The 14,306-nt window shown below is 70.2% G+C and overlaps 3 protein-coding genes across 4 annotated transcripts; 1 reads left to right on the top strand and 2 right to left on the bottom strand.

The window, feature by feature from the left end:
- Positions 1-139: 139 nt before the first annotated feature.
- Positions 140-980, bottom strand: DPM3 (dolichyl-phosphate mannosyltransferase subunit 3, regulatory). The gene is made up of 2 exons (XM_084276933.1): positions 929-980; positions 140-447 (listed from the first exon to the last, which is right to left on the bottom strand). The coding sequence occupies exon 2, from the start codon at positions 439-441 to the stop codon at positions 154-156; it is 288 nt and encodes a 95-aa protein (XP_084133059.1). The 5' UTR covers positions 442-447; positions 929-980; the 3' UTR covers positions 140-153.
- Positions 981-1,591: 611 nt separating this feature from the next.
- Positions 1,592-4,351, bottom strand: KRTCAP2 (keratinocyte associated protein 2). 2 transcript variants are annotated; one of them, XM_084276931.1, is made up of 6 exons: positions 4,277-4,351; positions 3,357-3,511; positions 3,215-3,278; positions 2,022-2,088; positions 1,698-1,831; positions 1,592-1,659 (listed from the first exon to the last, which is right to left on the bottom strand). In XM_084276931.1, exons 1-5 carry the CDS (start codon positions 4,332-4,334, stop codon positions 1,711-1,713), a joined length of 465 nt encoding a protein of 154 aa, XP_084133057.1. In that variant the 5' UTR covers positions 4,335-4,351; the 3' UTR covers positions 1,592-1,659; positions 1,698-1,710. The 2 variants fall into 2 exon arrangements, with proteins under 2 accessions (XP_084133057.1, XP_084133056.1); XM_084276930.1 differs by having other exon boundaries at positions 1,592-1,831.
- A 499-nt stretch (positions 4,352-4,850) lies between these two features.
- Positions 4,851-10,714, top strand: TRIM46 (tripartite motif containing 46; the record flags this gene model as incomplete). The annotated part of the gene is made up of 10 exons (XM_084276909.1): positions 4,851-4,913; positions 5,805-6,060; positions 6,184-6,527; positions 6,652-6,795; positions 6,918-7,013; positions 7,135-7,388; positions 7,495-7,616; positions 9,101-9,400; positions 9,487-9,784; positions 10,062-10,714. The coding sequence occupies 10 exons, from the start codon at positions 4,851-4,853 to the stop codon at positions 10,435-10,437; spliced, it is 2,253 nt and encodes a 750-aa protein (XP_084133035.1). The 3' UTR covers positions 10,438-10,714.
- Positions 10,715-14,306: the final 3,592 nt, after the last annotated feature.

The following is a 14,306-nucleotide window of genomic DNA, read 5'->3' as shown; positions in this document are numbered from 1 at the left end:
AGCACCCGCCACCCACAACTACCCCGGGAGGAGCCGCACGACCCCCCCCAGCTGCCCGAGCCCCCAGCAGCAGCCGGGGCAGCCCCAGCTGGGGGTGCATCCCCCCCCTCCCCGCACACACCGCACAGCACAGCCCCCCCCCCGTCCTCGGCTTTATTGTGCCCCGAGCCGCAGCCCCCGCTGGCGCAGGGCGGCCCGCGCGGCCGCCACGTCCCGCCGCAGCTCGGCGGCCGCCTCCGCGCAGTCGTTGAAGGTGGCCAGGCGGTAGCCCACGGTGGCCAGCGAGCAGCAGCCGAAAGCCACCAGCAGGTAGACGGGCAGGGCCAGCAGGACCTGCCGGCACGGGGCCGGCAGCCGCAGCCCCGCCGGTGTCAGCGCCACCGCGGCCCAGGCCGAGCCCAGCAAGGCGAGAGCGCACAGCCACTGGCACAGCTTCGTCATGGCGGCCTGCGGAGAGAGGGGCCCTGACCACCGGCACGGGGCGGGACGGGAGAGGATGGGACGGGAGGGGAGAGGACGGGATGGGATGGGAGGGGACGGGACGGGATGGGATGGGAGGGGACGGGACGGGATGGGACGGGATGGGACGGGATGGGACGGGACGGGATGGGATGGGAGGGGACGGGACGGGACGGGATGGGATGGGAGGGGACGGGACGGGATGGGACGGGACGGGACGGGACGGGATGGGACGGGATGGGACGGGACGGGATGGGACGGGACGGGATGGGACGGGACGGGACGGGACGGGACGGGGCAGCACCGGGCCGGCTCCGGGCCGCCCCCCGCAGGGACCGGGCCGCCCCCGCCCCTCCCCGCCGCAACCGGGCCGGGCCCCGCTCCTAGAGACCCCGGAAGGGCCCCGCCCCGCTCCCGGACTCCTCCAACCGGCCCCAACCCCCCCCGAGCTCCCGGTCCCGGTTCTCACCTGGGTGGGTCCCGACCCGCGCTCCCCGCTCCTGCCCCGGTCGCGCCTGTGACGTCACCGCAGCGCGGGGGGGAGCCGGGCAGCGGGGCGCCCCCTGGCGGCGCGGAGGAGCGGCGGGGGGCGCGGCCCCGCAGGAAGCAGCCGGTTTCCTCCCGTCCGGCCCGGCGTGGGAACGGGACCGCCCCGCCCCCCCGGCCCCGGCCCCCCCGGCCCCCCCGGCCCCGGCCCCCCCGCCCCTCCCCCGGCCCCGGCCCCGCGGCTCCTTTCTCCACGCCACGCCCGGTTCCAGCCGCGGGAGGGGCGCGTCCCGGGCTCCGCAGTCCCGTCCCCCCCCCCCCGACCGCCGTCCGCCTGGGCACGGCCGGGCCGCGGCCTCACCCGCTGCAGCCCCCCCGCCCCCCCGGGACCCCCCCGGGACCCCCCGCAGCCCCTCACCCCCCTCCAGCCCGGGGCGCTCCCCCCGGCCGGGCCCCCGCCGCACCGGGGCCCCACCCCGCAGCGTTCCCGACGTCCCCTCACACCCCTCCCCACCCTGCCCATGGCGCCCCCGGTACCCCAACACCCCCCGGGGGTCCCAGGCAACCGGAGAACCCCCCCGGAGCCCGGATGAGCGAGCGGGGCCGAGGGATGGAACCGGCCCCGGGGCAGCCACGGACCAGGGGCTACAAAGAACCGGCTTTATTGGGCCTGGGGGCGGCTCGGGGGGCCGGGGGCAGCTCGGGGGGCCGGGGGCGGCTCGGGGGGCCGGGGGCAGCTCAGGGGGCTGGGGCTGCACCGGGACGTCAGTTCCTCTTCCTGCCTTTGCCCACGGCCTTGGCTGGTGCCGCCGCGGGCGCTGCGGACTGGTAGAGGGTGGAGGAGATCTTGTTGATGTAGTAGAGCCCGACCATGGAGAAGATGAGGCTGTGGGGAAGGAGAGAAGAGGCCGCTCAGGCGCGGGCAGCGCCCCAGACACGATGCTCTCCCCTCCAGACCCCGCTGCAGCACCTCACACTGCCCACCCTGGGCTTCCCCGGCCCGTCTGGGCTCTGTGTGGTGCCCCCAGGATCCCCAGCAGCTGCTCCCCAGGTTCCAGGGCCGGCTCTGGACTTACCAAGTGGTCACACAGACTCTGTGGATGAGGCCGGAGGCGAAGAGAGCCAGCAGGAGACAGGCCAGGACTGCAGGGGGGTGGGGGGAGAAAGAGGAGAGGTGAGACCCAGCTGGGCTGTTCCCAGCCTGGCAGCATCAGGCCTGGGGCCTGGGACAAGGTGGGGTGGGGTCCAGGACCTTTGGGTCCTGCAGGTGCCGAGCACAGGCTGGGCAGGGGGCCGGGCTGTGGGGTTCTTCACAGACCCTGCCATGGGCTGGGGCAGGGAATCACCAGCCTGGAAAAGCCCCTTAAGATCCTCGAGTCCAACCGCTCCCATCCTGTGCTGAACCAGCTCCCTGAGCACCTCATCTCCCCTCTGTTAAACACCCCCAGGGAAGGGGACTCAGCCCCTCCCTGGGCAGCCTGTGCCACAGCCCCACAGCTCTGCCAGGGACACAAGCCAGGCTGCCCTTGGCTTTCCTGGCCCCTGGGCACACTGCTGGCTCCTGTTCATCCTGCAGCCACCCAACACCCCCAGGTCCTTCTCTCCTGACAGCTCTCCAGCCAGTCTCCCCCAGCCTGGAGCTGCCTGGGGTGGTTGTGTCCCATGTGCAGCACTCTGCCCTTGGCCTTGTTCAACCTCAGCCCATCGGTCCAGCCTGTCCAGACCCCTCTGAAGACCCTCCCCACCCTCAGGGAGATGGACACGTCCTCCCAGCTTGGTGCTGGCAAGGGAACATTCGCTCCTTCATTAAAGGCTGAATGACCTGGGGCTGTTCAGCCTTGAAAGAAGAAGAATGAGAGGGGACCTGAAGGGTGGGACACAGGGGCCATGGGCAGCCTCTGCTCAGTGTCTGTGGGGACAGGACAAGGGGCGATGGGCTCAAGTTGGAGCACAGGGAGTTCCCCACCAATCTGGGGAAGAACTTTTCCCCAGTGAGGGTGAGGGAGCCCTGGGACAGGCTGCCCAGGGGGTGTGGAGTCTCCTTCTCTGGAGAGATTCCAGCCCCATCAGGACACCGCCCTGTGTGCCCTGTCCCAGGGACCCTGCTCTGGCAGGGGGTTGGACCCCATGGGCTCTGGGGGTCCCTTCCCACCCCTGTGAGTGACTCACCCAGGTGATGTCAGCCAGGACCAGCCCCAGCCCCAGCCCTGGGAGATGCCACCCGCCCCCACCTTTGGGTGGCAGCTCTTCCCCACCTCCCAGCACTTACTCTCAGGGAAGATCTTGGCTTGGAAGCCCTTCCCAAAGACAAGGTTCTCCAGGTTGTTGAAGGCCTGGCCAGAGGGTTAAGGGAGGGAGGCAAAAGGAGGTGCCAGAGCCCCGCCCCCCGTGCCTGCAGCCCCCAAGGATACGGTGAGCGAGCAGACGAAGAGCGCGGAGCCCAGCAGCCCGCCCTGGATGGTCAGCCACTCGGTGGAGGCCAGCTGCCGGCTGTACATCTGCATCCCGGCGAAGAGCAGCAGCGACAGCAGCGAGGACAGCGCCAGGGACGGGCCCGTGCCTACGGCTGGGGCCGCGCCGCCGCCTCAGCGGGGAACGGCGCGACGGGGCCCCCAGGGGCACGGCAGCCCCATCGGGGCCACGGACACCCCCCCGAGTCCCGGACACCCCCCCCGGGTCCCGGACACCCCCCCGAGTCCCGGACACCCCCCCGGGCCCCGGACACCCCCCTGTGACCCGGACACCCCCCCGGGACCCGGACACCCCCTGGGCCCCGGACACTCCCTGGGCCCCGGACACCCCCCCGGGCCCCGGACACTGCCCCGGGCCCCGGACACCCCCCCGGGCCCTGGACACCCCCCTGGGCCCCGGACACCCCCCCGGGCCCCGGACACCCCCCCGGGTCCCGGACACCCCCCTGGGCCCCGGACACCCCCTGGGCCCCAGACACCCCCCTGGGCCCCGGACAACCCCCGGGCCCCGGACACTCCCCCGGGACCCGAAACTCCTTCCTGGGCCCCGGACACCCCCCCGGGTCCCGGACACCCCCCCGAGTCCCGGACACCCCCCGGGCCCCGAAACTCCTTCCTGGGCCCCGGACACCCCCTGTGACCCCGGACCTCCCCCCCTAGGCCCCGGCTATCGCCTCCGGACCCCGTCCAGCCCCCCTGGGCCCCGGTCACCCTCCCGAGCCCCGGACACCCCCCTCCCCCCCGGTCCCGGGCAGCCTCCCCAGGCTCCACCCGCCCCCCCCCCCGGGCCCCCGCACCCGGTTGATCCAACCCCCGCGCCCGGCCTCCCCCGGCGCGCCCCCCGTCCCCTGCCCCGTTACCCATCGTGCCCCGCGGCGTCGCCCCCGGTGCCGGTGCCGGTAGCGCCGCTCTGCGCATGCGCCCCACGCGGAAAGGCCACGGCACCACTCCGGGCCGGGTGGCAGCGCGCATGCGCGGACACCGCCCCCCCCCGCACCCCCCGCCCCGCTGCGCTCCGGTAGGCTCGGGCGCCCCCTGGCGGCCGGGAGGGAGGGGAGGACGCTGCAGCCCCCGCGCGCCCCGCGGGAGACACCCCCCCCCCCCCCAACCCCCCCTCCGGGGTGAGGGGAACGGGACCCCCGCAGGCCCCGGAGCCGGCGGCCGTCCCGGTCACCCGCCCAGCCCCCCACAGCGGGCGCCGTTCGCTGGGCCGAGCTGCCGTCCGCACGGGCGCGGCGGGACCTTCCCGGGGCCGCGGCGGGACCTTCCCGGGGCCGCCGCCCCCCCGGCGGTCGCGGCGGGGCGGGTCCCGCCGAGCATGCGCGGCGCCGCCGCCCCCCGCCCTCCCCCCGGCCCCGCCGCTCCCTGCAACGCGCCGGGGAGGCCGCGGCCGCCGCTTCTGCCGCCGCGGGCACCGGCGCCGGGCGCGGAGCCATGGCCGAAGGCGAGGACCTGCAGACCTTCACCTCCATCATGGACGCGCTCGTCCGCATCAGCGTGAGCCGCGGCCCCGGGGCGGGATGGGGGGCGGCGGGGGGGGCACCGGGGGGCGGCCGGGCCCGGCCCGGCCCGGCTCGGCTCGGCTCGGCTCGGCCGGGCCCGGCGTCGCCATGGCAACGCGGCGGGTGCCGATGGCGGGGGTGTCCTTGGGGGCCGGGCGGGCTGCGGAAAGGCCTCGGACCCGACCCCCGAGCGACCCATCGGGGCCACCGGGCGGAGAGCATCCCTCCCGCCCCGGGAAGGCCGGCACCGGGATACCCGCCCTGCCCTCCCCCGCCCCAGGGAGCACCGGGAGCCGCCTGCGCGCCCGTGGCGGGGGCGCCGGTCCCCACCCGGCCCCGATCCCGGTGTCCGTCCTCCCGGTCCTGGCCCCGGGCCCGTCCCCACCCTGGCCCTGAGCCCAGCCCCGGGGCCGGTCCTGAGCCTGGCCCCAGGGTTGGTGTCGGTCCTGGCTCTGGGCCTGGTGCTTGTCCCAGTCCTGGTCCCCCCAGTCCCAATCCCAGTCCCAATCCCAGTCCTGGTCCCCATCCCAGCCTGGGGTCCCAGCCCTGGTCCCAATCCCAATCCCAATCCTACGCCCCATCCCAGTCCCAATTCTGGTCCCAATCCTGGTCTCCATCCCAGTCCTGGGTCCCAGTTCTGGTCTCCATCCCAGTCCTGGGTCCCAGTGCTGCTCTTCATCCCAGTCCCAGCCTTGGTCCCCATGCCAATCCCCATCCCGATCCCAGTCCCCATCTCAGCCCTAACCCTGGTCCCCATCCTGGTCCCGGTGCTGATCCTCATCCCGACCACACCGCTGGTCCCATGGCAGTTCCCAGCCCCCTCCCCCTGCCACCCCCCCCCCAGCCCCATCCCTCCCGCTGGTGACGCTGCCGGTTCTCTCCCCAGACCAGCATGAAGAACATGGAGCGGGAGCTGGTGTGCCCGGTGTGCAAGGAGATGTACAAGCAGCCGCTGGCCCTGCCCTGCGCCCACAACGTCTGCCACGTGTGCGCCAGCGAGGTGCTGCTGCAGCACGGCTACCTCTGCTGCGACCCCACCTCCGAGCCCTCCTCGCCCGCCGCCACCCCCGCCACCCGCAGCCCCCGCCTGGGGCGCCGAGCCGTCCCCAAACCCGACCGCCTGGACCGCCTCCTCAAATCAGGTGGGATGGCTGGGGTGGGGGTGGGGGGGATCCCCTCTGAGATGCCTGAGCAGCTCTGGGCTGCGGTGCCCAAGCGGATGCCATCCGTGTCCAACCCCCCCTCCCCATCCTTCCCTCCCCTAGGCTTTGGCACCTACCCGGGGCGCAAGCGCGGCACCGTGCACCCCCAGAGCGTCAGCTTCCCCTGCCCCGCCTGCCAGCGGGACGTGGACCTGGGTGAGCGGGGCCTGGGCAGCCTCTTCCGGAACCTGACGCTGGAGCGGGTGGTGGAGCGGTACCGCCAGACCATCAACATCAGCGCGGCCATCATGTGCCAGTTCTGCAAACCCCCGCAGCTGGAGGCCACCAAGGGCTGCACCGAGTGCAAGTCCAGCTTCTGCAACGAGTGCTTCAAGCTCTACCACCCCTGGGGCACCCAGAAAGCCCAGCACGAGCCCACACCCCCCACCCTCACCTTCCGCCCCAAGGTACCGGCTCCCTTTCGGGGGGGGGGTTGTGGGTGCTGGGAGACTGAGGGTGGGGAGAGAACCTCAGATTGAGGGGAGGGGGTGGGTGTGGAGCCCTGCTGAGCCCCCCGCTGTCCCCACACAGGGGCTGATGTGCCCGGAGCACAAGGAGGAGGTGACTCACTACTGCAAGACCTGCCAGCGGCTGGTGTGCCAGCTCTGCCGCGTGCGACGCACGCACACCAGCCACAAGATCACCCCGGTGCTCAGCGCCTACCAGGCCCTCAGGGTGAGAACCAGGATGGGGTGGGATGGGGCTCAGGGGGGGAGAACCCTGCGGTGGGTGGGGGTGTGTGGGGTGAGGGTGCTGGGGGGTGGTGGTGATGCCTCATCTCACCTCTTCCCGTGCAGGAGAAGCTGACAAAGAGCCTCGCCTACATCCTGAGCAGCCAGGACACGGTGCAGACCCAGATTGCTGAGCTGGAGGAGACGGTGAAGCACACAGAGGTGAGGGTGGAGGGTGCCTGACTTGTCCCCAAGCTGTCCTTGGGCGGGGGGACACACAACCAAGCAGATCCCCTCTCCGTCCCCGGGGTGTGTGACACCCTGACCGTGCCCTACCCCACAGGTGAACGGCTCACAGGCCAAGGAGGAGGTGTCCCAGCTGATCCAGGGGCTGTGTGCCATGCTGGAGGAGAAACGAGCCACCCTGGTGCAGACCATCGAAGAGTGCCAGCAGGAGAGGCTGGCCAGCCTGCACGGCCAGATCCAGGAGCACCAGGCCATGCTGGAGAACTCGGGCATGGTGGGGTATGCCCAGGAGGTGCTGAAGGAGACCGACCACCCCTGCTTCGTCCAGGCTGCCAAGCAGCTGCACAACAGGTACCGCCCCAGGCGTGGCAGGGGGGTGGGGAAGGGGCTTGGAACCCTCTGGTGCTCCAGGTGTCCGTCTTGTGTGTTGTGATGTCCCCGTTCTCCCGCGCCACAGGATCCTCAGGGCCACCGACGCGCTGCAGAGCTTCCGCCCCGCGGCCACCGCCTCCTTCAGCCACTTCCAGCTGGACGTCAGCCGGGAGCTGAAGCTGCTCACCGACCTGGCCTTCATCCGAGGTAACGGCAGCGGCACCGGGGTGCCGGCTGCACCCCGTGAGGAGGGGCAGCCCCCCCACACCCCCAAACTGGGCTCCCTCCCCACCTCGGAGCCGGAGCTGGCTGCACTCGGGCGGGCGCTCGCGGATCCACCGGTTCCCCCTTCCCCGTCAGGGATGGCCCCCCCGCCCCGCCCCAGCAGCCCCCCCAGATCCATCCCTCTCCCCCTGCCCTGTGCCAGGGCGGCCGGGCTGAGGGGTGAGGACAGGCAGGGCCGCGGTGCCAGGTGAGGGGCAGCAGGAGTCCTGCAGGGTGAGTACGCAGCAGAGGCTGCCCGGCTGCAGGGCAGGAGCTTCCCCGCAGGGCAGGAGCCGCCTGGCCCTGCCGCCCCGCTGCCGACACTGTTCAGACCTGCTTCTACCTCTCTTTGTTTATAGGCTGCGGCCGCTGCTGAGTCGTCACTGAAGTATCAGAGGCAAGTCACACCCCTGCCCCAGAGCCGGCCCCGCTCTCTCTGTCCCATCCCCACATCCCCATTCCCCACCCAGCCCTGCTTCGCCCCCATCCTCCATCCCCATCCTGCACCGCCAACCCCTCCTCCTCCTCCATCTGCTGCCTCTCCTCCTGCCCTCCCGCCGACTCCTCGCCCCATTTCCACCCTCCCTCCTCGCCCCATTTCCATCCTGCTTCCTCGCCCCATTTCCATCCCCTCTCCTTGGCCCATCCTCCTTCCTCACCCCATTCCTGTCCCCCCCTCCTCACCCCATTCCCATCCCCCCTCCTCACCCCATTCCCATCCCCCCTCCTCACCCCATTCCCATCACCCCTCCTTGCCCCATTTCCATCCCCTCTCCTTGGCCCATCCCCCTTCCTCACCCCGTTCCTGTCCCCCCCTCCTCACCCCATTCCCATCCCCTCTCCTCACCCCATTTCCATCCTCCTTCCTCACCCCATTCCCATCCCCCTTCCTTACCCCATTCCCATCACCCCTCCTTGCCCCATTTCCATCCCCTCTCCTTGGCCCATCCCCCCTCCTCACCCCATTCCCATCCCCCCTCCTCACCCTGCTCCCACCCACCCTCCCCTCCCATCTCCCCGTGTTCCCTTTCCCACCCTGTCCTCCCTGCTCCTGCCACGCCGCCAGCACCTTCACACCGCCCCTCCATCCCCATCCCCATCCCCATCTCCTCCCCTCCCGCTGCCTCCATCCTCCTCCTCCTCTCTGGATTTCTCTCTCTCTCTCTCTCTCCTCCCTCCCCGACTTGCACTCAGCCTGTCTGGTCCCTGGAGCCCCACAGCAGCGAGCTCCTCCTGTCTCCCCGACTCTCGCTCTCCTCTGGTGCCTCCACACGGGCTCTGCGGTCAGATCCCCTTTAGATTCCTGCTGGTTGTGCGTCCGTCCATCCGGAATGCCCCTTTTCCCTGCGTCCGGCCTCCTCCCCGCCTCGTCGGGAGCAGGGGAGGGGGGATGCTGCCTGATGCCCTCCTGGCACCTCTCCCCTCAGCACCCGAAGCTCCCGTCATCGACACCCAACGCACCTACGCCTACGACCAGATCTTCCTGTGCTGGAGGCTGCCCCAGCACTCGCCGCCCGCCTGGCACTACACGGTGGAGTTCCGCAAGACGGACGCCAAGGCCAAGGGGCTGAAGCTGTGGCAGCGGCGGGAGGAGATCCGAGGCACCAGCGCCCTGGTCGAGTACCTGGACACCGACAGCGTCTACGTGCTGCGGGTCAAGGGCTGCAACAAGGCTGGTTTTGGGGAGTACAGCGAGGACATCTACCTTCACACGCCGCCCGCTCCAGGTGAGGAGTGGCAGCGGGCTGGGACACCGCTCTGGGGCAGCGTGCTGGTTTCTCGTACCATCCTCACCCATCTTTCTCCTGGCCAGTCCTCAACTTCTTCCTGGACAACCGCTGGGGCTTCAACCGGGACCGGTTGGCCATCAGCAAGGACCAGCGTGCGGTGCGCAGCGTCCCCGGCATCCCCATGCTCTTCGCCGCCGAGCGCCTGATGACCAGCTGCCACCTCTCCATCGACCTGGTCATCGGCGACGTGGCTGTCACACAGGGCAAGAGCTACTGGGCCTGCTGCGTGGACCCCAGCTCCTACCTGGTCAAGGTGGGCGTGGGGCTGGAGAGCAAGCTGCAGGAGTGGTTCCAGGTGCCGCAGGACGTGGTGAGCCCCAGGTGAGCGGGGCTGCGTGGTGGAGGTGTGGGGTGGGTGTGGGGTGGGTGTGGGGTTTCTACCTCCCTGCTGGGTGTGGAGGGGAGCCCCCAGCCTGTCCCTCACCCATCACCATCATCATCACACAATCACAGAAGGTTGGAAGAGACCTTTGAAGATCATCAGGTCCAACCATTCCCATCCTAAATGGGATGATCCCATCATCACCACCATCATCACCACCATCACCACCATCACCACCATCACCACCATCACCATCCCTTCTTTACTTCACTGCAGGTACGACCCCGACAGCGGCCACGACAGCGGGGCGGAGGACACGACGGTGGAGGCACCCCCACCCTACGCCTTCCTCACCATCGGCATGGGCAAGATCCTGCTCTCCCACGGGTCAGCGCTCACCTCCCGTGACCCCAACGGCTGCACCGTGCCTTTGCCCCCCCGCATCGGCATCTGCCTGGACTACGAGCAGGGCAAGGTGAGCTTCTACGACGCCGTGTCCTTCCGCGAGCTCTGGGAGTGCGGCGTGGACTGCTCGGGCCCCGTCTGCCCCGCCTTCTGCTTCATCGGAGGGGGGGCCCTGCACCTCCAGGAGCTTGTGGCCAACAAACAGGAGCGCAAAGTCACCATCCAGGGTTTCTCCAAGCTGGACTGAGCTGGGCTGTGCTCCCCACTGTCTGTGACACCCCCCAACCTCCCCACTTGCCTGGTGAATTCCAGAGCTGGGGATGGGGGGGGGCACACACGTGTGAGCAGGGAGCAGAGCTGTGGCTGGGAACAGGCTTGTTTTGAGGGATGGGGTGGGGGGGACACCCAGCAGAGCTGTCCCCTCCTCTTCCCCATCCCCTTGCCCCCTTCCCCAGCTCGGCTCCAGGCAGAGCTGCGCAGAGGGTGTGAGCCCCATCCCAGCTGGAGGGTCAGCCCTAGAGATGGATCGGGGAGGGGAACTCGAGCGGGACGCAGGGAGGTGGGGTGGGGGGTTGGCAGGTGATGGTGGGGGGTGATGGGACAGGGGGAAGAAGCTGGGTGCTGGTTGGGGTGGGGGAAGCAGGTGGGCTGGGGGGAGAGAGGGCAGGGGGAGGGGGTGGGAGGCCGGGCTGGAACAAGGTGTGGACGAGGTTTTTGGGGGGTGTCTTTGTTTTAAACGTGGCTCGTTTTGGCTGTGGGTGCAACCACTGCACCCAGCTGTGGTTCTTCACCGGGTCCTTCTGGGGGGCACGGGCCCCGCTCAGCCAGCCCTGCCTGCCCCCCCACCCCCTGTGTGGGACACCGGCCCGTTGCTGCCTGCACGCGCTCTGGCGGGACACGGTGCACTCCTGGCACAGCGCTTGGTGCCAAAAACACACCCGGGGGGGGGCTTTGGGCCACGGGGTTGGGATCTGACCCGACCCGGGAGCCGTGCGCGGCCGCTGCGCCGGCGTTCCCGGCCCGGGATCCATCCGAGCTGCTGTCCTTCCACCTGGATCCTGTTACAATCGCTGTTCTTTTCATGATTTCCTACAATAAACTGCAATGCCAGACTCCTGGAGCCGTCCTGCTGCTGACCGAGGTGGGGTTAGGGGGTGCTGGGTGCTCCCTGTGCCGCGGCTTTCACGGGCATGGCGGCGGCGGCGCCGCGGGCAGCGAGGCCGAGGGGCTGGGCTGCCCCTCGGAGTGTGGCCAGCAAAGGCCCATCCTGCCGGGGAAGGGTTCTGGCAGGGCTGACGTGTCCGGTCCCTGACGTGTCTGGTCCCTGCCCGGCCACGTGGCCGCTGCCGCACCGTCCCCGGGGCGAGGGGGTTTTCAGGCTGGGTGCCAGTGGGTGACATCTCCCCAGGTTTGGAGAGAGAACCCCCCATAGCAGGAGCTGGGATGGGGAGAGGAGGATCCCCAAGGGGTGTTGGTTCGGGGCAGGGGGGGGTGCTGCTGAGTGGTTGGGGGCATCTTCTTGGCGAAGAGCCCCCGGCCAGGTACCCGCAGGGCCCCAGGGAGCGGCTGTGGCAGGTGGAGGAGCCACGTGTGGGGCTGAGCCCCACCCTGGGCTGGCGCTGGGCCCTGGGGAGCGCTGACCCCCCCCCCTCCTGCTCTGCTCAGGGGTGGGGGGGCTGCGGTGGCTGGGCTGGGCTCCCTGGAACAGGCAGCTCTTTGTAGGGCCCAGACGCCTGTTTCCATTCCTGCGGGTGCTGCCTGGGGCGGGGGGGGGGGGGGGGGGCACACACAACCCTCCCCATGCAGCACCCCAGTGGGGCTGTGCCCCCACCCCTGGCTGAGGGGACACTCACAGGGACACGGCTCCCTGCCCGGCTGCCCCCCCAAGGCTGATTTTAGCTGTGCCCCTTCCCCTTGTCCTGTGCCCCCCCCAACATCATCCTGCTGGTCATGTGCATTGTGACCCCCCCAAAACCCCTCTCTGCACCATTCCCCCCCCCAGTTCCTGCCCTAATCCTCCTGGGGTCCCCCCCATCCCCACACCCCCAGCCTGGCACCCTGCCGAGCTCTTCCCACCACTAACACATCCCCAGTTCCCTGGCACAGCCACGTTCCCCCCACTCAACCCCCCCAGTGCCGGGGGCAGGTCGCGGTGCGGCGGCTGGCCCCGTGCCGGGGCTCACCGGGATCTCGTGAGGCCCCGGTCGTTTCCTTGTTTTTCTGCCTTTTCAGCGGGTGCCAACACCCCCCTCCCAGCCCCCAGCGTGGGCGCAGCCCAAACCAGGCCCGCGATGGGGCTGCCCCCCCCCGCCAGCCCTGCCGAAGGCTCCCGGCCTGGCACGGCCCAACACGCGGCCTCACGCCGCACGGGGCCAGGTCCGGTTTCGGTTCCCAGCCCCACTGGGGCCCGGCGATGCCGCGGGCGAGGCCCAGCCACGCTCCCTCCCTCCCTGCCGGCACCCCCAACGCCAGGTTTGGGGCTCCCTTTGCGTGGAACCATCCCAATCCCGGTCTGGGAAGGGCTCAGGCTCCACTGGACACCCCAGGGATGCGCGTGGGGCCTTTGGGGGTTCACCCTGCACCTTCCCAGCATCCCCCTCCCCACTTCCCCCCCCCCGTCACCTTTGGGTGCCGCTTGCGCCACCGCCCGAGCCCCAGATCCAGCCAGTGAGTCAGGAACTGGGATTGCAGGGCAGGTGGGTGGGATGTTAAACACGAGGGGGGCTGTGCTGCACCCCAGGGGGGGGCACATTTTGGGGAGGGGGACACACACAACACAGGGACACCCAGAGAAGCGATAATCAGGCCAAGCCTGCAGCGTCACGGTGCAGCCGCTCTCGCCGAGGGCCACACGGCAACCTGGCTGCACCCATCATTTTATTGGGAACCACGATAAATATACCCCAGCCAAGGTCCCCCCCCCCACCCATCCATCCCCCCCCAGCCACCCTGCTCCCTCCCCCTCCCCGAGCCGAGCCTGGCCCTGCGCCCACTTCTATTTATAGTTACATAAAATAACACCAGGAAAAGAGCAAATAAATCCCCAGGGGTGAGCAGGGGCTGGGGGGGAGCATCTCCCCTCAGCCCCCCCTTACCCAGGGGGTGCACTGCCAAGCCAGCATGGGGGCCAGGGGGTGAAGGACACCCCCCCTCACCCCCAAATCTTGGTTGCCCAGTTCTGTCATACGCACGTATCCGGATGCTCCAGAACCATCCAGCTCCTGCCATCTGTGGCGAGGGGCTGAGCAGCACCAGGGAGGGGTTGGGGGTGGGGGGAGATGTGCCCAGGGCTGGTGCTGCTCCCCCCAGGGAGCTGAGGTTGGGGAGGGGGATGACACCCCAAGGCCACCCCTCAACAGCCGCCCGCGGTCCCGGCGTGTCCCTCAGAGGTTGTCAGAGGCGGCCGAGGGGTTGGTGTAGGTGAAGGTGCCGGTGCCCGCGCCGTTGCTGCCGGCCACCTGGGAGAGAGGGGTGGAGGATGGAGTGGGGGGCACAGGGGGGAGCATCAGAGCCAGGTTGGGGACCCCACAGATAGCCTGGTACCCATCCAAGAATAACCCCACCCCACGACGCATCCCCCACCCCCAACACCCCTTGTAGGTGGTGGGCAGCTGCCCCCTGCCCCCGGGCACGGGGACCTCACGGGCACCCCGACATCCCTGGGGCGCAGGAGGTGCTGGAGGAGCTGAAGCAGCCCCAGCCCTGTTCCTCCTGCCCGATAAGCCTGCCCAGCAAGCACGGGTAAATATTTACCCAGGCCCCTGGTGTTTGAACAGGGCGAGGAGCTGCGTGGGGAGCCCGGCAGCTGCAGCTGGCCCCGAAACCAGTGGGCACCCTGGCGTGGGGGGGGGAGAGGGGGGGATACGAGGGTGAGGATGGCTCCCCCTGAGCCCCCTTAGGGAGTTTTTGGGTGTGTGGGCAGCTCCTGGCGCTGAACTCTGGATGCAAAGCAGCTGGGGCAGGATTTGGGGTGCAGAGATGCAGGGAGCAGCCCCCCCCCCCCTTCTCCCTTCAACTCCTGCCACCCCGTTGCGCTCCCCAGTCCCAACCCCACTCCCCATCCCTGGCTGAAGGGTGTGCGAGTCCACGGGGGACACAGCCCAGCCTGAACAGCAG

The sequence above is a fragment of the Gallinula chloropus genome (assembly GCF_964237585.1).
Source record: "Gallinula chloropus genome assembly, chromosome: 29".
Classification (NCBI taxonomy): Eukaryota; Metazoa; Chordata; class Aves; order Gruiformes; family Rallidae; genus Gallinula; species Gallinula chloropus.
The sequence above is the reverse complement of the archived record's forward strand: the minus strand, read 5'-3'. Positions and strand labels throughout refer to the sequence as shown.

Bases quoted from the DNA above. Each gene is read 5' to 3' on its own strand.
- DPM3 (XM_084276933.1), bottom strand. From the start codon at position 441: ATGACGAAGCTGTGCCAGTGGCTGTGCGCTCTCGCCTTGCTGGGCTCG.
- KRTCAP2 (XM_084276930.1), bottom strand. From the start codon at position 4,334: ATGCGCAGAGCGGCGCTACCGGCACCGGCACCGGGGGCGACGCCGCGG. The intron at 3,279-3,356 runs GTATCCTTGGGG...CCCTCTGGCCAG, and splicing joins TCTTCGTCTGCTCGCTCACC to GCCTTCAACAACCTGGAGAA. The intron at 2,089-3,214 runs GTAAGTGCTGGG...ACCCCCCTGCAG, and splicing joins AGCCAAGATCTTCCCTGAGA to TCCTGGCCTGTCTCCTGCTG.